A 24,118-nucleotide genomic window follows, 5' to 3' on the forward strand; every position below is an offset into this window, starting at 1 on the left:
GGTATACATGTCAGCACCGATTTGATATTTAAGAGTAAACATTTGAAACATCTGCTATGCGGACACTAGGGTGTGTTGGATGTCAATGGCAGTGAAAAATGATGACGCAATTGACAATGATAATCATTGAGTTTAAGACCACGAGGAACAAAGTAATCGAGAGGTAAAAGTATATCTTTTTTATCTGGGTTTTTATTGAACATCTCCCCCCCAAAAAACTTATAAAATCAAATTTTTAAAACAAATTGGACACCCAAATGATAAGATAACTTTGGAAATCCGAACTGTCAACTAATTCCACACTGCAGGCCTGAATAAAATGAGTAATCTCATTTTGGTTAAAACTACAAATGTCTCTGTTTGATTGAACAAAGTGAAAATGTTGGAAAAACGCTCCCGAAAAATTGACCTTTGAGTATTTTTTGCGTCACCTCTGGTCATCATCAAGATTAACATTTGACTAAAACTGTCATGAACACTGCCAAGAAGTAACTTAACACTACTTTAATTAAGCAGAGAACAAGACGAAGGTTTGGCAGGATTAAAAGTGCAAAATATGGTCATAAAATGGAGTCTGTCGTACAACTACTGTGTCTTGGGCTCCTGGCCCGCTTCTTCTTTTATTTCTTCGGAAACTTATCTTTCCTGGCATCGGTGCGATGAAATTCCAACGGATGACGGCTTCCAGTAGTCGCGATGCTTCGAATGAAGAGGCTGCATCTGGTGGAGGACAAGCTGCCACCTGGTGTAGATCCTGGCCAGAAGATCCTTCACTTTGATCTTGTACAAACTCTTTTCCGAATTCCGAACGTAAGGCATGACGTGCGTTCTCAAATCCGAGCAGAGAGTCAGCAGGTGCTCCTTCTGATCCGTCGGGAACGACTCGAAATTGGAGGCCTGGTTGGTCAAGGTCAGCAGGCTGTGGCAGAGGTAGTACGACTGCTGATCCAAAACCTGCGAGTCGTCGTCGGAGGAACTCTCGCTGGAGCTGTTGGAAATCAAACGGCGGAGGGACGAGGGTTGCATTCTCCGCACGTATGGGCGCAGCGCCGTTAGCTTTATTTCCTTCCCGCTCGGTCTGTACAGACACGATCCGTCCAAGAGTTTGGACATCATGGAGAGGCTGAGATGCTGGCGAAGGAATTGGTGGGGGCTATTCGGTAGCAGCTGAACCAGATAGCACATGTTGTGGTGGTCGTCCGTCACCTCGACCAGGGCCCGGCAGATTCCGGGGAGCATGGCGTCCCAGTCCCTGACATTCCTGACGATCTGATACATCAGCGTATCCATCTTCGTGCTGCACAAAGAAGTGACGTTGGCGTCGAGGGCCACTCGAGCCAACACGGTCAGCAGCAGGAGAAGCTCGTCGTCGCCGTACGCCGACGGGCGCAGGCTCAGGCAGTAGGACAGGTACTTCAAAATGTTGCTGCAGTTATGCTCTGGAAAGATTTCCCGTTCCTCGTTGGCGGAAAGCCGTTGACTTTGAACGTCCTCGTTTTCGAGGACGTCTCCCTCGGTGAACGCGGGATGCGGATTTTCAAACGGGAAGAGCGTGACGAACGACGCGCCCATATTCATCAGCACCAAAGTTAAGTCGGCCAAAGACGGAACCCACACGGCGAAGGCCTCGCTCTCGGTTTTGGCAATATTATAGGCGGCGGATTTGGCCGTGTCACAGAGAACCTGCAGGATCTTTTCGGAAAGTATCCTCTCGGAATGCACCGACATCATCTTGAAGAGGAACTGGGACACTTGAGACGGACAGGGCGAGTGATAGCCAAACGCTTGCTGGAACAAGCCTGCATTCAAGTGCAGTTTGAACAGCGTCGGGCTGGACCCAAGAATAATTTTCTGCACCTTGTTCTGCGCTTTGATGGAGCACCGTCTGAGCTGCAGGGAATCCTGACTGAAGATTTGACCCAACTTGTCAAGGTGGAACACCGTCGCCCCTGGCGGGACCTCCTCGATCATGCTGGAGTCCAACGAGTGGCGCTGCAGGAATTCTGCTTGTTTCTCGGAGATTTCCTCTTCGTGGTGCTCGGAAACCCCCGACATGACTTCGTCGCATGACGTACGAAGCTGGGCCTCGCATTCTTTGGATTTTTTTTGAGCGCCGATCTCATCGAGCATCTGGTCCAGGCTGTTCTTGTACGACAGCCTTCCCGAGATGGTCGGGGCGTTTATGGCAACGCTGGAAAACCCACCCGACTTCTCTGAAACCAGGTTCATGATCTCCTCCAAGGACAACAGCTGATCTTCATTGCTGCTTTTGGAGGCATGGCTTGGAGCCTTTGAAACCGGGTTCATGATCTCCTCCAAGGACAACAGTTGATCTTCATCGCTGCTTTTGGAGGCGAGGCTTGAGTCCGATTGGAAAGAGATACCTAGGCTCAAATCCAGATCCTCGTCGCACGTATCGATTTGAACGACGGGCGACCTGTTCACTTTGTATTTCTGTCTCTCATCTGTCGAGGGTTTGCCAGAAATATTGTTTTTAGGTTCATCGCGAAAAGGTTCGCATGCTTCAATATCGTCGATTTTTAGCTTTGCTAATGACACGTAAGGTAAAGATTTATGTCTGTGTTCTGAGGAAATCAGATCTTCTACAGGAGAAGCGCCGTTTTCACTTTTAGTAGAAAAGTTCCCAGAATTTTTGCATTGTGGATTTCCATCATTGTATTTGAACGGTGGGCTGGCGAACAATTGATTGGAGTCCTTGGGAATTTCCGTCGTCCTTCTACGATGGTGCGGCTTTTTCTGTTGGGTTGGCAAATGGTGAGAAACACTTTCAGATCTCAGTTTCCGAGTCTTAATTGACAACTTGGAAGAATTTTGTCGGGGTTGCTGAGGTACAATGATGTCTTTAATCTGGTCTGTTTTAGTTTGTTCCTTTCCGTTGCGTTCTTCGGGGATTGTGTTAAAAACGTCTCCCAAGTAGGCGATTTTACCGTCGTAGGAATTGATTCTGAGCTGCTTTACTGCTAAAGAACATTGCTTGACAGTGACTTCGGACAGAATGGGAGGCGACTGCATGCACGGTTCATCTACCATTTTGAGACAATGCCTTTTAACGGCGCCGTCCTCGCACTCCCTGTGGCGTTTCTCGGGGTACCTCAAGCACACAGCTGGAATGGATTTTTCATTTGGAGATGGGGTCGAACATTTCTTTGCAGATTGTGAAAGCCTTTGTCTAGAGTCAGACACCACTACGGACTTGGACTCTTCACCCACGTTTTGTGAAGGAGAGCAAGTGCTTGAATTGGGTGATAGCGACTGGCGGCGGTGCGCCGATGAGCACAACGGCATCCGAAGAAAGGGAGGACACTGTTCCTGGTGTTGTGACTCTGGTGAGCTTGTTTGTTTCAAAGAACTGGGGAGTTGGTGCAGCAATGGCAGCGAGTGGCACTGCAGAAATTCCGGTTCTTTCTCGGTGTCACTGATGGAGATTTCCTCCTCGTGGCGCTCGGATACCACCGACATGGTTTCGTCGCACGACGTACGAAGCTGGGCCTCGCATTCTTTGGACTTTTTTTTAGCGCCAATCTCATCGAGAATCTTGTCCAGGCTGTTTTCGTACGACAGCCTCCCCGAGATAGTCGGGGCGTTTATGGCAATGCTGGAAAATCCACCCGACTTCTCCGATTTAACTGGAGCCTTTGAAACCGGGTTCATGAACTCCTCCAAGGACAACAGCTGATCTTCATCGCTGCTTTTGGAAGCGTGGCTTGAGTCCGATTGGAAAGAGACACCTAGTCTCAAATTCAGATCCTTGTCGCACGAATCTGTCGAGGGTTTGCCAGAAATATTCTTTTTGGATTCATCTCTAAAAGGTTTGCATGCTTCAATATCGTCGATTTTTAGCCTTGCTAATGACACGTAAGGTGCAGAAATATGTCTGTGTTCTGACGAAATCAGATCTCCTACAGGAGAAGCTCCGTTTTCACTTTTAGTAGAAAAGTTCCCAGAATTTTTGCATTGTGGATTTCCGTCGTCACATTTGAACGGTGGGCTGGCGAACAATTGATTGGAGTCCCTGGGAATGTCCGTCATCCTTCTACGGTGGCGCGGCTTTTTCTGTTGGGTTGGCAAATGGTGAGAAAGGCTTTGAGATCTCGGTTTCTTAATTGACAACTTGGAAGACTTTTGTCGAGGTTGCTGAGGTACAATAATGTCTTTAATCTGGTCGGTTTTAGTTTGTTCCTTTCCGTTGCGTTCTTCGGGGATTGTGTTAGAAACGTCTCCCAAGTAGGCGATTTTACCGTCGTAGGAAAAGATTTTGAGCTGCTTTACTGCTAAAGAACATTGCTTGACAGTGACTTCGGACAGAATGGGAGGCGACTGCATGCACGGTTCATCTACCATTTTGGAAGGGGACGGTAAGGACTTGAGACAATGACTTTTAATGATACCGTCCTCGCACTCCCTGTGGCGTTTCTGAGGGTACCTAAAGCACACGGCTGGAATGGATTTTTCATTTGGAGATGGGGTCAAATATTTCTTTGCAGATTGTGGGAGCCTTTGTCTAGAGTCAGACACCACTACGGACTTGGACTCTTCACCCACGTTTTGTGAAAGAGAGCAAGTGCTTGAATTGGGTGATAACGACTGGCGGTGGTGCGCCGATGAGCACAACGGCATCCGAAGAAAGGGAGGACACTGCTCCTGGTGTCTGGGGAGTTGGTGCAGCATCTGCAACATCTCGGGACTTGAGAGCGGCAACCTTCTCCCGGGCAATCCTATGAGGTTTGGGGTCTGAAATGGTTTCGTTGGAGTCTCTTTAATACTTGGAGAACAATGTTCTAGAATTTTAAGCACCCTGTAAAAGAGAGAGAGAAAAAAGATGACTAAATGAAACAGTACAGAGGGGAAATTAAAACTGCTTTTTTGTTGCCTTGAAGGTGCGTGGTTTTTATGGGGGGGTTGTAAATAGTGACACTTTGTATTATTAGCAGTGAGACTAAAGATAAAATGAAATAGATAAGCACTTATTTTGCAATTGAATAATTAAGAAATATGCATTCCTAGGAAAAATGTGGTCTATGTTATGTCGATAATGTCACACCAATACACATTGGTAATTCAATTATTATTATTATCGAGTAGTATTATTCAAATTTTCTGGTTGATACCCAAAGTATGAATATTTTTTATATCAATAACATATCTGAGGCCATTTAAGGTTAAATACCTTTGTGTAAACTAGCAACGACTATTAATCTTTCAGTGCCATTGTCGGCGATGGACGTCCATTCCATTTGACTGAGATAGACAGACAGACGATCTCTCAGTAAACGTAGATTTTTCTTTATATTGTCAGACACAGCAAAACCGTTTGGAATCTTCAGTTAAATAACAACATCAAGCACAAAACCGAAAGCTAACAAATGACTTTCGTAAGCAATGCCTCACATTTATAATTTTGGTGGCCTTGAACGCAGTGTAGGCAATCTCGCGAGATAATACATCGTTTCAACTGACTTCATAAGCAAATATGAATTTCAAGTTAGCGATAACCTGCAAGATCACTAACACGGGCACTTACCTCGCTGTTTTCTAAAATCTATGCGTTACTCACCGACTATCGCGTTTAATTTCAGCTCCCATTTTCATGCCGAGTCTAAAATAGTGCTTCGTTATTGTCATACGCCAGAGAGGACCTTAATATTTACATTGCCGCCCGAAGTAAACGAAACTGAGCGCGTTGCATTATGGAGCTTTGAGTCTTCTACTGGCTTTTGCTTCTTCTTCTTCGACCTTTTTTTTGTTGACGTAATCACAGCAGATGAAGGAATCTTGTAGTGCAATCCTGCGTCCTGCAGGTGAATATTGCATATTGCAGATTTCTGATACAATTATACTAGTATGGTGGTGTTTAAGACTATATAGTACGTATTGACTTTTTTACTCTTGTTTGACAGTCAATAATTTCATTTAACATTTTGTGTAATGTTAATAAAAGCATTGGTGGAGAGGAAAAAGTTTATTATATTTCATTGAATGTGTTTCAACAAGTGAAAATTGTGGAGGAACTGTTACTTCCTGGTTGGTAGCCTAGCAACCGAAGTAAATGACCTCATTTGTAGCCATTTAGTCAGGTTTTTCCATATTAACTGCATTTGCTAATCTGTTTTATTAGTAAAAAAAATTCTAACGTATGTTTACATTTGATAAGAGCTTACAATAAATGTAAAGATATATGAATAAAGACATTTTAAAATCCGCTTTTCTTTACGTTGAAAAGACAGTTCTAACAATTCCTACAGTCCTTGAAAGCAGTGCCAGATACATCTTGATATATGGCGTTCCATAGTGGTTCAATGGAGAAGTCTAGGACGTGAAGATGAAGCGAACTAACAGTAGAAGGTAAGAAACTAAATTTAAAAGCTGCCTGGCTCCCTTCCAGGTTGTTTTTGAAGGATATCCAGACTCTCAACATAGGCATCCTCCACCGTGAAGACCAAGAGAGGAGTGCAAGTAACACAGCATCCAAGGACAGAGAGAGTGAGATACTCTAGTCAGCAGATCATGAGGACGGCCATATCAGCCAGACATGTCTTCTGCAGACATGGTAATATTTTGAAACGTTCATGTTTCTTCATAAAATTACGATTGGCTATTTAAATGCTCCAGGAAGTGAAGCAGCAAATGGTGATGTCCAAAACAATACAGATGTCTCCATTCTAAAGCCTCTTAAAGAAGAGAAGAAGACAACGATGATCTCCAACAAGAAGCACCTTCCTTTCTATCCTCCAGGTTGGGCTTGCTGATATGGCTCGTCAGATGACATACTAATTATTCTGCTTTATTTGACACAGGAAGCCAGGAGGAACAATGGCAACTCCAAATCATCGCAAGAGGCCGAGTAAATTGTCCCAAATGTAAAAGTGTGAGCAGGAAGACGGTGGAAGGTCTCAAGAAGCACATGGACAACTGTAGCCTGGTCGGCACCACTTTTGTCTTATACCTTTACTCGGGGTGGGACTTTCATGCTACTCCCAGTTAAAATGGGTTGGATGACAGCCAATGAATTAATAGTTTGGGACCGACTGGTATCATTTGCAGAAATTCTTTACATGCCAACACTGCGGGAAGCAGTTCAAATCTTCCACGGGGATGAAGTATCACATCATGGCTGACCACAGCAACCCGGTAAAAAATGAAGTCAACGTTCACCATCAGAAGTTGATTTCTAAATTCTGCGGCAGCCTACCGTGGAGGACGTTCGGGCCTTGGACAAGCCTGATGTCAGGGATAAACTCAACAAAATGCTCAAACAGTTGGGCAAAGTCAAGTGCTCCAATGAGGTAAAGGTACTACGTACATTGGAGGATGTTAACAAATTGGGCTTATGTTGTAGTTGTTTTTCAGGGCTGCACGGCAGCGTTTAGAAGCATCATGGGATACATTTACCACGTGAAAAAGTGTGGCAAGGAGCAGGCTGAGCTGGACAAGATGTTACTAGGCTGTTCATACTGCGACAAGACATACAAATCCAAATCTGGCCTGGATTACCACCTCAAGTCCGAGCACACCCCGGCGAGCCCACCGCAGGCGGAGGTCGTGTGCCAGGAGGCGTCGGATGGGGCTAAAGTTCGGCGGGCCTCCGCCGTGCTGGCTAATCTCCACATGAGACAGATTGGCAAAAAGACACCCAAAGATTGGCCAAAGAGGACCTTCCAGTCTGACTTTGTGCCTAATGACAAAAAGGCAATCCATACGTTTTGGGGGTTCCCATCCTTTCATATAACACTACTAAAGCAGACATTTTTCACTTTTTTAAATCCTGCTGACACATTGAAGTACTTAGTTCACATCTTAAACTGTTCACATAATTCCTATTTTAACATACAGCATTACGAAAACGATTGTGATTGTGATATTTCTCACTTTAGTTGAAATACTCACGACCCAGCCTGCCCACCGTTAGCCACAAACTATTGAGGAAGTGGCATCATGAAGTGAAGCTGCGCAGGAAGATCTATTGTCCCAATCAGGTCACTGATTTTATTTTATTTTAATTAGAACTTCCTATTGTTATTTTCAAAAAATGTCACAAACACTCAATTTGTCAAAATATGATGTCCCCTTAATGTGTTTTCTGTCAGTGTGTTCAATGTAGTTCCTCAGTTTGTATTGTCTTTAGTGTTTCAGGGTTGTGGGTGCAACTACACCACCCTATCTGGATTAAAGACTCACCTTGGACGGTGTACAATGGTGTGTCACCTCACCTTGTCATCTGTTATCTTAAGATTCATACTATTTTGAAAAAAAAATGAATGACGGGTCTTCCTGTTCCACCGTAGAGCGACTTCGAGGTGGGAAAGTACCGATGTTTGATTTGCGCCAAGGAGTTTCAATCCGAGAGGGGTGTGAAATATCACATTAACGCTGCACATTCCGAAGTAACAACACGCGTGTAGTAAAATACTTGCATTGTTAACGTGACACTATTCAGAATTTGTGCTTTTGTGCTACAGGAATGGTATGTGACCAAAACAAAGTCTTCGATGCAGTTCCTAACAAACAAGCCAAGCGAGAACGCGAAGGATATGGAGTACCATCATCATCATCAGCATCCTTTTCCTCAGCACCAAACACAAGTCCCAAACAGTCTTCTCTGCACTCCAGTGGAACGCTCACCGGGACTTGTGTGGCAAGCCCCGATTGAGATGGAGGACGCCAACAAAATGGCAGAGGGGAACCGAAGGGAGCACGAGGAAAGACAGACCATAGTTTTGAGGATTGTAGCCCCGTCCGGTGGAATCAAAGATGGCGTGGCGAGACAGAGTTCAACGCAGAGGATGCAAAGAAGAAGCAAAAAAGAAGAGTCAGGAAAATAAGAGATTAAAAATACTACAAGTTCAGTTAATGTATGTTTTTTGTTTTTTTCATGTTATATACCCCCCATTTAATATACCCCCCATATATTAAATGGGGGGTATATTAAATGGTGGGGTATATTAAATGGGGGGTGTATTAAAAGGGGGGTATATTAAATAACATTTTGTGTTCCCCAACTATACTTACAGAATAGTTCAGTTAGTGTTTTATGTTCAATTATGAACTAACTTAAACTACTCACTAGAATCCCGCCTATTGTTTTGGTGTCAATGGAAAAAAATGTTATAACTTTTGTAAACATGATAGAGAGCACTTTGAGGGGAATAAGCAATAAAACTTTCCATGCAAGGAAACTGCTGCACTACATCCAAATGACTGCTGTCCCTTGAACGTTTCAAATACGCGCATGCGCGTTGCAGCCCTGCTACATTGTAAGTATGCAGTTCTCCTGATCGCCAGTAGGAGGCCATGTGAACTGTCCTCTCTTCTGAGTGTAAACATGGCGGGCTGACGGCGGAGCTTGAGTTTGAGTCAAATGAAGTGATGATTATTCAGATTTTATGTGGGAAACGGGTCGTTTTGATTTATAATACCAACTGAGAATATTGTCAAATATTCCCTACTATTTTAGTGCGCATCTTCTCTTCGGGTTGGGGATTCGAACCCGCGTGATCTGAACGTGTATCGGGATTTGTACGGTGACTATCAGTCTTCGCCACCACTAAAGTAGGTCGAAACGACAGCAGGTGAGCTTTTAACCATTATGTATTTGGTTCATCATCTGATTTCTTCTACGATATATCCTGCTGATATGTGGCTTTCTGGAGTACAACATTTTTACAAAAAGTAGTTTGACGATGGCCTTAAAACCTCAATCTTTTATTAGCAAGTTAGCTTTAGCTGCGTGTTGCCCAACCAGCTTGAGTGACAGAACATATATTGAAAATAAATAAACATATTATTAGAGAGCAATGCTGAATGGAAGAACAGGTATGCTATCTTATTTAAACATTCGAATCATTTTTACATTGCTGATTATATTATCAGATGAGTTCATAACTTTCTCTGGTATTATGTATAATTAATTGCAAAATATTTATAATTATATTGTACTAGTGGTGGGAAGCTCTCAGTGGCCAGGACAACAAAATGACTTAGGATGCTGTACAAGTTAGTGTTTTTGATTTGTTTAAAACAAAGATGACTTAAATTAGTCCCCTTTTGAGGGTCAGCACGTTGGTAGAGTGATTGGTAAGTCTGCCTTGCAATTTTGAGGATCCTGGTTCAAACCTAGCCTTCATGAACTTTACATTCCTTGGTAACCAATTCCGCATGTACTTCTAACACAACCTCATCATATTCCAGATGATTTTATCAGAGTGAATATTTACATCTCCACAGCTGACGTGACTAACCACACATGAGGCAACGACCGAGAAGATAATGGTGAAGGAAACGACGGTATCGGACGACGTCGACGACCCCGAGCAAGGTTTTTACAATAATTCCCAATTTGCCATTTGGACCAAAACACTGGACCGATGACATCACACTCTTCTTCACACAGGCCAAGAGACCCCGTCCAAGCCCTCCTTGGAAATAACGTTTAGCTCTAGAGGTCGTCAACGCAAAAAGAACCCCAAGTATGCCGACTACGACACAAAGGAGGACGCGATTGATGTCGAGTCTTCGTCGGAGAAGCCTCCGCCAAAACAGAAACCAAATGTCCCAACACCCGGACAGACTCCTCGGAAGCGAGGACGTCCGAGAAAAGTCCCTCTTCCGACCGTGGAGGTCTCGAAAGCACCTCACGTGGCTAATGGAGATGCAGCAACGCAAACGAATGTCACCGCCCTTCCCCTCCCGGAGACTTCTTTGGAAAATGGTGCCCCAAAACCCAAGAGGAAGTACGTCAAGAGGAAGACGTTTACGATGGAACCCATCATACCACCTGAGGAGACGATCAAAGAAGAAGAGGAGGAATTGGAACCAGGAGTGCGACCGAGGAGGAGCGCCGCTAAAATGTGAGTTACTCATTGTTATTCTGCATTTCTTTCTCATTGAAAAGTTGTCATAGGGCGCTGAAGTTCCTTCACGCCATGGCTGAAGACGAGACTCTAAAAACCACCAGTGGGGACGTCACGGACAAATCGACAGCAGATACGACAGAGGAAAAAAAAAGCCAAGTTCGAAGAGGTATAATGAGAAAAAAACGTATATCGTCATTCATAAAATTGTCACGAAATCCCCACCCAGGCCGAAAGAGGAAATGTTCTGACGGTGACGCCGCAGAAGACAAAGACTTTGTTCCTGTTGCGGACGAGATGGGGGAAGAAGAAGAAGCAGAAGAAGAGGAGGAAGAGGACGAGGAGGAGGAAGAGGATGACGATGCTTCCGATCCTGATTCCAAAATAAAACACAATAGTAATGTTAGTATATCTTGTTGTGATTGTAGCTCAAAGTCCGGGACTCTTAATATTTTTGTAAAGTAAGTCTTAAAACAATTGTAATTCTTTTTTCTTCTAGTCCTCTCGGAGCACCAAATTCCGCCCTGTTTTGGAAATGGTCACCAATCACAAGAAATTGTAAGTCAAATATCGTTGATCATATTTTCGAGACACAGTAAGGAATCACTAAAGTTTTTTTTTGGGTGTTCTTTAGCCGACTCAAGCACCTTAGCGATTGGGTGTTCCCAGATTGGATGCCCTCATCTCTTGGCTGGCGTCAGGTGCCATCCAGGTGCTTCCCTTTGCTTTCCTTTTGCCATCCCAGTTGGAAAATGTAACAATTTTGTCTGTTTTTCGTGCAGTGAACTAGAAACCTATCTACCTCAGGAGCGTCTCTCGGCGGATTTCAAAATCTCAAGAGACAGTAGCGTCGACCAAACGCCGATTCAAAGGCTCGGCAGGTTAGCTTGTTCCTGTAGGATTTCCTAAAAAGTCTCATTTTATGGAAGACTATCATGTCCCGTCACTCTTTTGTCTTAGGCATAATGAATTAGACTCCACAAATACATTTAATTGATGTTTCACACAGATTTGAGGCTTTACCCGCCCACCCCCAAGGGTGGGACATGCACCTGTACACCGGTGGGCCGGTGTGGGCGATGGAGTGGTGCCCCATCCCCGACAACACAGTGGCCTCGCAGTACTTAGCCGTGGGATGCTACAGGAACATGGACGACCAGTACTTTTACCATCAAACCTATTCTGGACAAGCACTGGTGCAACTGTGGGATGTGGGGACTCTGGAGTACAACACCAGGTCTCCATTTTTGTTACATCTTACATCACACTTGTTTTTGTACACAGTTGGTTTTGCCTAAAAACCCCACATTTCTATGTATTGTAATCAAACTGTGGGATTGATCTGACATTTTTCTAGAAAAGGCTTTACCATTACTATAGGGAGGGAAATCTGAAGTATCACTCGCTCTGTTCATGTGCAGGCCGAGCTTTAAACCTGCTCTTGTGTACGGCCTAGTCGTGGACTCCAGATTTATCCGGAATCTCAAGTGGTGTCCGTCAGGAAGCTGGGAAGAGCCCACCACGCAAAAAGAGGTAAATATTATACCGTAGTTTCACGATTGTAAGGCGCACCATATTATAAGGCGCACCCTCAATGAATGACACATTTTATTTTTTTTCTCCCATATATAAAGTACACTGGATTATAAGGCACCCTGTCTATTTTGGAGAAAATTTAAGACTTTTAAGTGCACCTTATAGTCGTGTACTTTAATGTGTTAGTTTGGGTAAATTGAGAAGTGCCAGAAACAGGTTGTCAGTTTTGGGAATGAAAAACTGTTGCACTTGTTGGCCAATGTGCGGATCATTTCAACTAGTTGGTCATGAAAGAAAATACAACGTTCAAGAATAATACCAATGCAAGGGGTTGTTATCGTATTTGTTGGTTTGTCCAGCCTGAAATGATATACACGGAGTGTTCATTATGTTGTCAAGGCTCCCCTGCTGCCCAGACTGGGTCTCCTGGCCGTGGGCTCTTCCTCGGGCGTGGTCACCATCTACAGCCTCCCCCATCCTGATGCTCTGCGTGCCAGCCATGATCACTCAGACTCAGGTAAATCTCTCTTAAAACTAGAAAATGCATGCATATTTGAGGAAGACAGAGTACCTGAAGAAAACCCACACAAGTCAATCGCACTCACAATCACACTGGCACCATGTGGGAATCGATCCCACTCTGCCCGCACCACAGTCAGGTGAACGAACCACTACACTACACAGTGGCTTCCTTCTCATATTAATTAGTTTTTTTCCATCCTATTCTTTTGTTTATTAGCTATTTTTTACTAATAGCTGAATTTTCAAGCAACCTGGTGTTCTATAAACTCCAGAGATGCACTAAATTAACCATTTACTGAAAAATATATATATATATATTTTTATCAACATCCATCTTGAATACTATAGTTTGTGACAAACCAAGTTAACCCTTATTCTGCTGGACTAAATCACTCACTCTTAAGATTCACTGCATTAAAATCCACCAAACAAGTCCACTTTAAAGACGGCCGTCGGTTACGAATGCCCGCGACTCCTAAAAAACACTGCAGTGCATTTTTCTGTCCAGCAAAGGTCAGTATTCCCCACAAACTTAATTTCCAGTACCCCATCCGAAGATCCTATCCGTTCCCAGTCAAGGTAAAGCTAGAAGCACGTCGTCAATCGCCCACCAGCATCGCCATCAAACCCGACCACCTATTCAATTAACTTCTCGGCTCGTAACACCACCGTATTTAATGTCTTATAGAACCAACGCGGCGCCCGCTCGTTTATCGTGTGTCAAGCGTATACGTGATGCCAGAAAGCAGGCATCGAAGCGTGACATCAATCCCACGCTTGTCTTCATGTGTTCCCAACGGAAAGCAACAACGCGACAGCCTCGACTGGCTCGCGTATTTAAATGTAAAACCAAAGCCTGACATTTCTCCGCTTTGCTTTCCGCCGTTCCTCCCGGCCCAGTGCGGCGTGGCCTCTCGCTTTCCATTTTATTTGGCAGAAGCGGCTCATTGAGCGGCTTCCATCGGCCTACCGCGTCCAAAAATCGCATTCGCTGAACTCCATAAACCCGCAGAATATGACATTCTGCTGGATTAATGTCGGTGTGTGAACTGGAAGTGCATTTTGGTGAACAGATGGCGCTTGAGGCCTTTTTGTCAACCACAAAAAGTCCAGAAAAGCCCTGCTGCAGTACAAAATATAGCGCCTTACTATCACATCTTCCACATATCCATAGTCAGGTCATTACAAATGCTCTCTCGTGAATGAATGAGCCATGAAAGAGAAGAGGGGGTTGTAAAAGACAAAGGTGCGCGGTGCCTTCGGAGTAATTGACTGTTCCTGCACCCCCCCATCAGACCAGGATCTATAATTGAAATGACAAAGAAGATGCATTACACGGCTGGTTGTTTGCGTGGAAAAGCTGCGAAATTTACAACGCTACGCTCGCTGTCGAACCGACCCGCGGATACCTTTTGTTTACATGCTCTATCTCTACTATCTTCCTCAAATTTGGTCCCCATATTCAATAAGACAAAAAATGCTGGTCTTTTGTAAACCATTTTGCACTGAAACGGGCCAACGCTAAAATGACTAAATGTTATATTTTTTTTTCCACAGGTGATGTCAGCCTACCATTCTTCATTTACAAGGTGAGATTGTGTGCGTGCGCTTTTTTGATGCTGATTTCAAAAATAACATTCAATTTCCTCCCTGCAGCCTGATCCGGTGGTCACCCTAAAACTGGGTTCCTTAAAGGCTCCTAACTTGGACCAGAGCGGTCAAGTTCTCTGCATGGATTGGCTACCCACTCAACCGCATGACGTCATCGCCGTGGGCTTCTACGACGGTATCGTGTCCATCTGCCAGTGTGTTCACTCGATAATGGTGGTAGCCACTGGAAAAATTCCATTCTCTCATTTTCTCTCCAAACAACAGGTATGGTGGGTTTATGGGATCTCGGCACCAAATCCGCATTGCTGCGCTTCCAGGAGTCAGCTGACTCCACCACCTTGTTCCCATATAAAAGCTTCCTTGCTCACGATCAGGCGGTGCGAGCGCTCACGTTCTGTTCCGCCAGCAGGTAAGATGACACACCCAAAAGGCACGAAAGGATCCAAATACCGTATTTTCACAACTATAGGGCGCACATAAAAGTCTTAAATTTTCTACAAAATAGACAGGGCGCCTTATAATCCAGTGCTCTTTATATATGGACCAATACTAAAATTGTTATCACGATAAAATAAAATAAATCAGCTGGGATATATAGAAGACCGCGACCAAAAGACCGTGACCAAAAGACCGGCAAGTCACGAAAATGAAATAATGATCTGAGTACATTGTCAAATGGCTAAATAAATTACAACCGAACTCAGTTTTTCTTCCGTTGCCTTTTTAAAAATGTGTTTTTAGCGTGTGGGTGTAGCGTGCATGTTTAAGCTGGTGTATGTTTTGCCATGCCTGGCTGCGTCTTTAAAAACGGTGCGTCCTTTGTGTGTTTAAAATACAGAAATATCACTCGTTACTGACACTGCGGCTAAAAATACGATGCACTGTATAGTCTTGAAAATACGGTATGTAAAAAGGACGCTTGTTTCATGCTAGGCATCTCATGGCGACGGCGGGAGAGGACCGCCTAGTGAAAACGTGGGATTTGCGCCGCTTGTACGGGCCGGTTACGACGCAGAGACGCCCCCTGATTAATGAGATCTTCTGGCCTGCTAGCAGTCCAGGACTCCTTTGGGCTCAAGACGTCACCTTTGCAGCGTAAAAAACTATTTACTTAGTTTGTTGTCTGGATTCATATTTACCTCTCCTCTTTTTCCTCCAGCAAAAACACAAACGGAGTCCATTTTGTAGACCATCAAATGAACACTTACTTTGCCATCCCCAGGACGAGCTCCATATGGGTCCGTCTGCTCGCATTCGTATTTATCGTCCTTACGTCGGGTTCAAACCGCTTCCTATCTGGTCGTAGTCCATCTCGTACTCCGAATGGCTGCACTGCGTGGTGACGTCGGACACGCTCGGCGAAGTCATCATCTGCACGTTACCCAACTTCGTCCGCCTCACTCCGTCCGTCAAAAGGCCGGTGGAGAAGAGATACGTGAGTTCAAACTCGTGCTTTTACACTCTCATCTTTTTTGGTTCTCAGATTGGCTCAAACTCCAAAATACAACATTGTTGCAAATTGTGCCGTTATCGCTTATTCTCTCTCCTCAGCCTGTTTACATGACGTCTATGAAGCGACACGAAACGGAGGAAGATCAGAAAGTTTGCGAAGAAGAAGAAGAAGAGGAAAAAAAAGGGGATGACGAGGCAGGAAGTGGCGACGGATTGGTCGAAGCATCCAAGCGACCTTGTGAAGAGTACAAAGAAATCAAGAGGAAATACTACCTTCACCATACTGACAACAACACGGTTTGTATCAGGGCTTCATATCACTATGTTGACATTTTTCACATAATTATTTCTTTACAATTATGGAATTTTCATTTTTTTTTCATTCAATTTTAAATATCTTACATGTTTTGTATGAATTAACAACACATTGATCACAGGCCTTTATATCCAATTTAAATCAGAGTAGACAATTTCCTGTCAGAAAATATCAATATTATGATTTCCCACCAAATTTTGTGTCATTTTTATCACTAGGTGAAGATCTTCAGCACCGCATCACACTTATGGAAGCAAATGAAAAACACTGAGTACCACCATAAGCTCAACCTGGACCAGATGCCTTTGGCTTCACTGCACAAGGTATACACACACACACACACACACACACACACACACACACATACACACACACTCATGAAAAGATCAACTCCTCAAGGAGTGATGACCCAGGAGACTCCTCGTACCCAGTGCGTGCGTGTGTGTAATGATGTGTAAAATAAGAAAAATGTCGCCCTGGGTGGAAGGCGGTGGCCATAGGAGCCTTTTGATGTGTTTAGCTTGAACACAAAATAAGGAGAAGGAGACCCGGTAGCTGATAATAGACTCTCAGCGGGAGCAAACACTTGAGGGGTTTTCTTAAAAGGCATTTATTTTCTACAAGGAATGGAGAGAAGAAAAAAACCATCTCAAAAGCTTTATTAAATGGGAATAAATGGAGAGTGCAGAATGACACAATCTGACTGATATTTATAAAAATGCACTATCAGACTGTCTTCTTCCATCATGCTTTTAACTTAACGAACTGCTAATCCTCACAAGGGTCGCGGCGGATTTAACCCTAAACTAGTCGCCAGTCAGCCACAAGGTACTCATAGAGATAATAGATAAGCATTCACACTCACAATCACGTCGCCACCGAGCGGGAATCGAACCCACGGTTGCCCGCACCCAAGTTAGGCGAGTAAACCACTACTACAACATAGGCAGATTTCACAAAAAATCACATTTTGGAGGAACATTTTTGGTTTTTGGCTTAAAAAAAAAAGAAGAGAGACCTTAACACTGTTACTTTAGTAACTACTAAAAACAGCAGGTTTTAGCAGCTTGGCATCAAATGGATTTTTAAAAACTGATGGGTTTATAGGGTCCACGTCTTCATCTTTCTTAACCCCTTATTTATCTTCAGGTTCGTCTGAATCCAAACCTCAAGTGCCACACGTGGGTCGCTTCAGGTGGTCAGTCTGGTCTAGTGAGGCTCATCTGCATCCGAGGTCTGATCAGCAAAGACATGGGTGACATCATCAATGGTGCTTCTCAATGACCCGCGGTACCAATTTCTCAGTTTCTCGCCCCGACCGTAACGCCTCAAAGATTTTTTTAAATAAAAATAAAATGTGCTTTTTTTGCAGCTACGCAATTTGCTGTTTTTGTTTTTGTTTTTTTTACCAGGAACTAGCTTCAACCACGGCAAAGTTAATCACCATTTCCCCTTCATGTTTATATTGCAATTTGTTCATATGTACATTAAATTGCGAGATAGTAAATTTGTTTAGTGTACATAATGTATACACATTTTTTAAATTATGTTGTTTCTTATGGAGAGCAAAATGTAATTGTTTTTTATTGTAATTTATATATTGTTGTCATTTTCAAATAAAGTAGTTTTGGAAAATTAGCCTATTTTATTTCATGTCATTTTTTCTCAGCAGCGACTTTGTAATGTGTTGTAAATAACCTAATACATATTGAAACTAATACACATAATTTATGACCGTCATTGGCAGTAAATGAGTTAAATGAAACAAAATCATCCATCATGTGCAATGTTTTATTTTTGTCAAGTTACAAAAAAAACAACAACATCACTTCAACGTCACTCAGAGACAAAAGTATTTGTACGCGACGTCCAAAGAGTATTTACACATATTTCACAAAATATTTACACAGACAACACGACACGGGGCATCCACAAATAATCCGAAATACATCATGGTCCTTGTTACGTTCACTATAATTACATTTGTCATATTTCAGGAATTGGCACTTGAGCACGATATAGCCTGACAGCTGACGAGCATGCAAGCATAGTTTTTATGAAATGACCCAAAATAATTCAAATCTGCTCCATTATTGTAATGATGTTTTTTACACAGCATGCTGTGAACACAACACAAACTTCCTTCTTCAAAAATTAATGACATCATTAGAGGGTTTTTTTAAAATTATTTCCTGATTGGTGTTTCCCAAAATGGAAGAGCATTAGTTTAGTGGTGAAAAATGTTAAATTAAATCATCGCCTGAACATTTAACATTTAGGTAAGTTGGCATTCAAGGTTCCGAGCGCTTGGTTGTCTTACGAGTGGTGGCCAATTTGGGATATTTTTCTTTTTTAGGGGGGTGGGCTTGTCAGTCCCAGGGGTCTTGGCAGAGTGTGCAGTTCTGCATGTCATCGTGGTAGTGTTCTACTTGGATGGTGACGCTGTGGAAGCCAAATTTAGTGTGGAGGAGCTCCGTGGCCTCTTGCAGGACGGACTGCGTGTCAGTGCCCTCGTCTGGATAGGAGTAGAATAATACACATGGCACGTTAGCGCAGTAATATGACAAAAACAACTAACATTTATTTGCATTTTTAATGACTATTTTCCTTTGTCTAGTTCCATTATTCATCTGTCTGTTTTTTTTTTGTATGTTGTTATATGTGTTATTTTATGCTGCTCATTTTTCCGTCTATTTTTCCCCATTTTTATAATTATACTTTATGGTCCATTTGAATTGTTATTTTTACATATTTATTTTTATATAGGTTTTAGTGATTTTTTTGCCATGCATTATGTGCATTTAATTTATATTGAAGTGTCTTTCTTTTTTTGTCACTGACAATTGTTGAGTTTTTTGGTGACAATTTTCTTTGAGTCACTATTTTTTTATTTATGTTTAATGATTGTTTATTCATATTTGTATTTGAGGATATAGATATATTTTTTGCAATGTATGATCATTCTTTGATACACTTTCTGTTCCTATTTATTATCTTATCTTTGTTTGCAGTCTGTTATGGTGTACACAGATTGTGGCTATTTACCAACAGCCAGGTGTACGGATGCCAGCGTCCGTCCAAGCGTAAGCGCCCAAAGGTGCAGCGAGTGGGCCGAGCGGACCGCCTTGACCGTCAGCAGAACTTCCTTCACTGACTTGAACTCGATGCCTTTGGGGGAACCTTCACAGAGGGAAGCCACTTTTATATATTGTACGTGAGGTAAAAAAAATGTGTTTGCGCATTCTGTCCACCTTCCATGAGTATCCGGAAGACGTCTTTGAGGATAGTGAAGGTGGTGCACAGGACAAAGATGGAGAACAGAAACGTGCAGATGGGATCCGCCACTTTGTACTCGGGCTGCCAATGATAAACAATAATGTTTTATTAACTATACACCAGGGATGGCAAACTCGGATTGCTTTGCGCGCCATATTTGTGCCAATGACATCTTATCTTTACAATATGAATACTTTTTTTTGTCAAAAATAATGATCACCAATGGAAATTTTGGAGTTGAAGATGAGAAGGAGTGAATTGACATGTTTTGGTGGGAGTTGTTTGGGGCAATTGAAAAAAAGGGAGATGTTTTGGTAACATTTTGGAAGAATTAAATTTTTGGGGTTAAAAATAATCACCACCAATGGAGATGTTGGAGTTGAAAATATAAAGGAGTGAATGGACATATTTTGGTGGCAGTTGACTGGGGCAATTGAAAAAAAAGGGAGACATTTTGGTAAAATTCTTGCATTTTTTGGGGTTAAAAATAATCACCACCAATGGAGCTGTTGGAGTTGAAAATATAAAGGAGTGAATGGACATATTTTGGTGGCAGTTGACTGGGGCAATTGAAAAAAAGGGAGACATTTTGGTAAAACTGTGGCCTAAATTTTTGCCCAAAAACCTTTGTTGTTTGTGTAGCATTTTTGTTTGGTGGACATGTGTGTATGTATGCAACATGTGTGTTGTTTATGATTATGTTTATATGAAGACAGTCTATGTGGCCTTCATTTTTCCTGCATGGTTTAGCATGGTAAGATCACGTGACATTTGAAAGTCATCAAGGAAGATGAATCCTGCCTGACCCGAAAGAAGATGACGATGGCGGCCACCATGACGCCCACGCTCTGCAGCAGGTCTCCCACCACGTGGATGAACGCCGCCCGCACGCTGGTGCTGCCGTGGGCGGCGCCCAGGAGGGCGTGTCCGTGAGGGCTCTGGGCCTCTTCGCCCATAGGCCGATAGCCGTGGCCGTGGGCGTGGAAGGTGGTGGAGTGGTGCAGGATGTACGCCATGCTGATTGCGTGGAAAACGCTCGCTAAAAATCCAGCGGGGAGTCCCACGGAAGGATCGGAAACTCACAGGATGTTGACCACCACGGCGAAAGCGGAGGTGAGCAGCATCACGTGACCTTCGATCTCGTAGTCGTCGCGTACGATCCTCTGCACGGCCAGGTAGACCAAAACGCCCGTCACCATCCAGATGGACAGGACGGAGAAGAAAGCGCCCAGGATCTCTGCGCAAAGGAAGCGAGGTCGCCGTCCGTGGCGTTGCGGGCGGCGCTGGTCTCACCTGAGCGGTGCCAACCGAAGGTCATGTTTTTGGCGGGGGGTCTGGAGGAGATCCACAGGGAGAAGATGCTCACCAGCATGCTGCCCAGGTCCGTCAGGAGGTGGGCCGCGTCTGTCATGATGGCCAAGCTGTGGGCCAGGTAGCCCCCTGAAGACGCCATTTTTTTTAAATAGATAAACTCGAAGCCATGGACGAGAATTTGGAGGTAAACGAGATGGTTACCGATGATTTCCCCAATCATAAAGACCAGGCAGACCGCGGACGCCAAGTAGAGTTTCTTCTGGGCCAGCACGCCATCTCGGCCGGCGTCGTCCCCGCCGGGCGCCGGGAGCGCCGCGTGGCGGTGGCAGTGGGAGTCGCCGGCTCGCTGGAGAGCCGCCTCAACCCCCGTCATGCCGCCATTCTTCAAGGGGAAGGGCTCGCTCGGGTCTAGGAAGGAACTGGACGCCGTTCATTCTTTGAGTGATTGACTGCTCCAATTAATTGGACGTCTATGGCCCTCATTTACCGTGAATCAGTTAAGTGACACACATCCGCCCAACAAAATGTATAAGATGACAACATTTTCCATCTTTTGTTATGCACCCTCTGCGACACAAAATATTCTATTTAAGTATAATAAACGCCAGCACGCAGATGATACCATGTGTAGGGGGGCGGGGGGCAAAAAGGTGCATGGTGATAATAGGTTTAATGAGGTGGAAGAAATCTCATTTGGACTCTGTTGAGATAACCGCACGCACACACACACACACACACACACACACACACAGAGGGGTCGATGTCCATTGTAAAAAACGCACTGAAGTGTAAAAGAGATTGTGTTCAACAACACCTCTGGGATGTACACAAACACACAAACACACAAACAAAAATGGTCTATTCTCTCTATTTATTTTTGTCCATTCCTGTTGTTAAATAAAATCGATATTTTCCTTTACAGACAAAGGTTAACACACGTCCTTGATGTTAGAGTGCACTGCATGAACGTCTTTTTAACGTCAATGATAAAAATGGGATGAAACCGTGAGCGCCACACAATTTTTTTGCCGATATGAGTGATTTTCAACCACTTCTTTGCTTTGACTTACAAGCAAGCACATGTGAATACTGTCACTTGAGGTTTTTATTATCAGTATAAACTTATCACTCAAGACAATTACTATGTATTAGATTATTAAGAGCATTTTTACATAAAAAGCACTCAAGAGTGAGGATTATTAAAGGCGCCATTTCGTATTTGTTCGCTCATGATCAAGCTTGAATGCAACTACTCATATGAGTTTTTTATTTTATAAATTCCGATTAAAGCGTCGTCATCACATTATGGCAGAAAACTGTCATAAATGTGCTGATTTTTTTCCTTATCCAGAAAACATCAGGAGTAAACGATTGAAATATGAAACCTTAAGAACCATTTCAATGCAAAAAATGTGCACAAAATCGAGATTTGATTTAAAAAATGAATTAAAAAAACATGACATTTGCCTACCAGCAAAAAAAAAAGCAGCAGTCTGTTGGTGGACGTGCACGCGCCGTGCACGTTACAAATGGTGCATGAAATTTAGTGGCAGATGCACCTCAGTCACACTAATGCTAATAAAAAAATATGTATACTACTAGAATTGAAAATAAGAAAATGTAGAATGTGGTTTCTTGGAAATTATTGTTTTTAAGGGTTAAAAATAACACACCACTGCAATTTTTTAAAGGCCATGTCCAAAGGCTTTTTTTATCTGATATAAATAAACATAATTGTTTTTAATGTGTCCTACGTTTAAACACATTTCTGTTGTGCATGAATTTCGATCAGAACGGTTTCATTGTATGAAAGGCATATTTTCTCACGTAAAAAAATGCTTCTGCAATTAATACAGAAACATATTTCATACAATGAAGCCAAGTCAATTGATTATGCCATGCACATCATTGCAGAAAATCACTCATTTTAAGTCCTAACAACATATTTTCTTTACCATCCAACTGCATATTTAATAAAAAATAATTAAGCATTAAACATTTTTTATTGTTCTGGTCGTTATCATGTTTGGGCCTGAGTAACAATCATGTACTTTTTTTCCAAATTAAAACATGGGTTAGTCAAGTGTATCAAATTTGTCACCCACCCAGGCTCTCCATGCACGTGCACGCGCGTGCGTTCTTCACCCACCTGTGCACGCGCTCGCAGTAGGTCTTGTGGTTCTGGTCGTGGATCAGTTGAGACTTCTCCGAACTTGACGCCTTTACGTCCATGGACATGTCACGGGGAGGGGGAGAAGGTAAGAAGGTGATGCTGAAGCAGGAGATTTGGAAGGTGGTCCGCTCGCCTCGGGTTCGATGCCGTAATCACTGTTGGTGCAGGCGAAGGAAAGTCCTGGTGGGGCGTGAGGAGCGCGTTGCGGGGTGGGGGACCTTCATTTTGGTTAGGAAAGGAGGGGGGTCCAAGAGTGAGGGTCAATACTTTATTTATTTGGGCTGGGAATAAATTGGTTTGCAGGGGCCCATGAGCTGGGAGCAAGAAAAAGTGCTCACTGCGGCTTCCCCCGACTGCGGTCAATCCAGTGGACCTTTGCGTTTTTGTGGTCACATGAGCGGACGCTCAAAATAGTCCGCCCGTTTAGTCCAAGCGTTACGGTAGTTCCATTCAAAACAGAAGAGTGGAGACGCAGTGTGGCCCGTGTATTCGTTTCACTTTTAAACCCTCAAAAATACTCTCAACAGTCAAAAATATCACCGTATAGCTCATAATTTAAACTTGAAATAAAGTAGATTCATTAAAAAACACACACTTCACTCCACAAGTACAATATTATATCAACCCTGACTGTTTTTTGTGATACTGTAACTGTAAAGATTTTATCATAATTTCAAGACAAGATGTGTCAATCTTAGCAGTACACATACTCAATATTATGCAATTTAATAGATTACATTTGGAGAAATTGAAATTGAAATTTCTACGTGGTAATTTGGAGAAAATTGAAATTATTTTTTTACATGGGCACTGAAGTGCAATCATGACAAATAACCCATGCAGCAACTTTAATTTCAGGTTTCTCCAAATTTAATCTGTGAAATTGCATACTTTAAAGTATGTAGATAGTGAGAGAGGTAATCTACTAGGATTAACCCACTTTTCCTGGGAACTATGGAAACTAGGTACTGAATTTAGTGTAATTGAACGCAACACAACATTGCGCGGTGAGAGTCTGTGGTGCTTTCATGGCCACAAATGAATATCATA

At 43.2% G+C, this 24,118-nt stretch overlaps 4 protein-coding genes across 8 annotated transcripts; 2 read left to right on the top strand and 2 right to left on the bottom strand.

The window, feature by feature from the left end:
• Positions 1–489: 489 nt before the first annotated feature.
• slf2 (SMC5/6 complex localization factor 2) lies at positions 490–5,736 on the bottom strand. The gene is made up of 2 exons (XM_077587768.1): positions 5,576–5,736; positions 490–4,816 (listed from the first exon to the last, which is right to left on the bottom strand). The coding sequence occupies exons 1-2, from the start codon at positions 5,641–5,643 to the stop codon at positions 637–639; spliced, it is 4,248 nt and encodes a 1,415-aa protein (XP_077443894.1). The 5' UTR covers positions 5,644–5,736; the 3' UTR covers positions 490–636.
• Positions 5,737–6,244: 508 nt separating this feature from the next.
• On the top strand, positions 6,245–8,896 carry znf512 (zinc finger protein 512). Of its 3 annotated transcripts, none has more exons than XM_077587463.1 (11): positions 6,245–6,363; positions 6,439–6,568; positions 6,631–6,753; positions 6,816–6,940; positions 7,063–7,149; positions 7,206–7,304; positions 7,369–7,707; positions 7,893–7,994; positions 8,152–8,214; positions 8,304–8,402; positions 8,478–8,896. In XM_077587463.1, the coding sequence occupies exons 2-11, from the start codon at positions 6,526–6,528 to the stop codon at positions 8,838–8,840; spliced, it is 1,443 nt and encodes a 480-aa protein (XP_077443589.1). In that variant the 5' UTR covers positions 6,245–6,363; positions 6,439–6,525; the 3' UTR covers positions 8,841–8,896. The 3 variants fall into 3 exon arrangements, with proteins under 3 accessions (XP_077443589.1, XP_077443592.1, XP_077443591.1); XM_077587466.1 differs by having other exon boundaries at positions 6,670–6,753; XM_077587465.1 differs by having other exon boundaries at positions 6,266–6,363; positions 6,426–6,568.
• Positions 8,897–9,316: 420 nt separating this feature from the next.
• On the top strand, positions 9,317–17,943 carry gtf3c2 (general transcription factor IIIC, polypeptide 2, beta). The gene is made up of 20 exons (XM_077587824.1): positions 9,317–9,587; positions 10,243–10,333; positions 10,409–10,865; positions 10,919–11,037; positions 11,098–11,270; positions 11,368–11,426; positions 11,503–11,580; positions 11,651–11,749; positions 11,878–12,105; positions 12,290–12,401; positions 12,804–12,921; positions 14,484–14,515; positions 14,583–14,712; positions 14,802–14,946; positions 15,471–15,632; positions 15,697–15,775; positions 15,844–15,972; positions 16,089–16,286; positions 16,524–16,628; positions 17,455–17,943. Exons 2-20 carry the CDS (start codon positions 10,285–10,287, stop codon positions 17,587–17,589), a joined length of 2,607 nt encoding a protein of 868 aa, XP_077443950.1. The 5' UTR covers positions 9,317–9,587; positions 10,243–10,284; the 3' UTR covers positions 17,590–17,943.
• A 544-nt stretch (positions 17,944–18,487) lies between these two features.
• slc30a2 (solute carrier family 30 member 2) lies at positions 18,488–23,419 on the bottom strand. Of its 3 annotated transcripts, none has more exons than XM_077587351.1 (8): positions 23,045–23,419; positions 21,097–21,314; positions 20,875–21,021; positions 20,665–20,818; positions 20,388–20,598; positions 19,557–19,662; positions 19,351–19,485; positions 18,488–18,820 (listed from the first exon to the last, which is right to left on the bottom strand). In XM_077587351.1, the coding sequence occupies exons 1-8, from the start codon at positions 23,131–23,133 to the stop codon at positions 18,675–18,677; spliced, it is 1,206 nt and encodes a 401-aa protein (XP_077443477.1). In that variant the 5' UTR covers positions 23,134–23,419; the 3' UTR covers positions 18,488–18,674. The 3 variants fall into 3 exon arrangements, with proteins under 3 accessions (XP_077443477.1, XP_077443478.1, XP_077443479.1); XM_077587352.1 differs by having other exon boundaries at positions 21,097–21,303; positions 23,045–23,164; XM_077587353.1 differs by having other exon boundaries at positions 18,692–18,820; positions 20,665–20,874; positions 20,948–21,021.
• Positions 23,420–24,118: the final 699 nt, after the last annotated feature.

This window comes from Stigmatopora argus, chromosome 19, assembly GCF_051989625.1.
Source record: "Stigmatopora argus isolate UIUO_Sarg chromosome 19, RoL_Sarg_1.0, whole genome shotgun sequence".
Classification (NCBI taxonomy): Eukaryota; Metazoa; Chordata; class Actinopteri; order Syngnathiformes; family Syngnathidae; genus Stigmatopora; species Stigmatopora argus.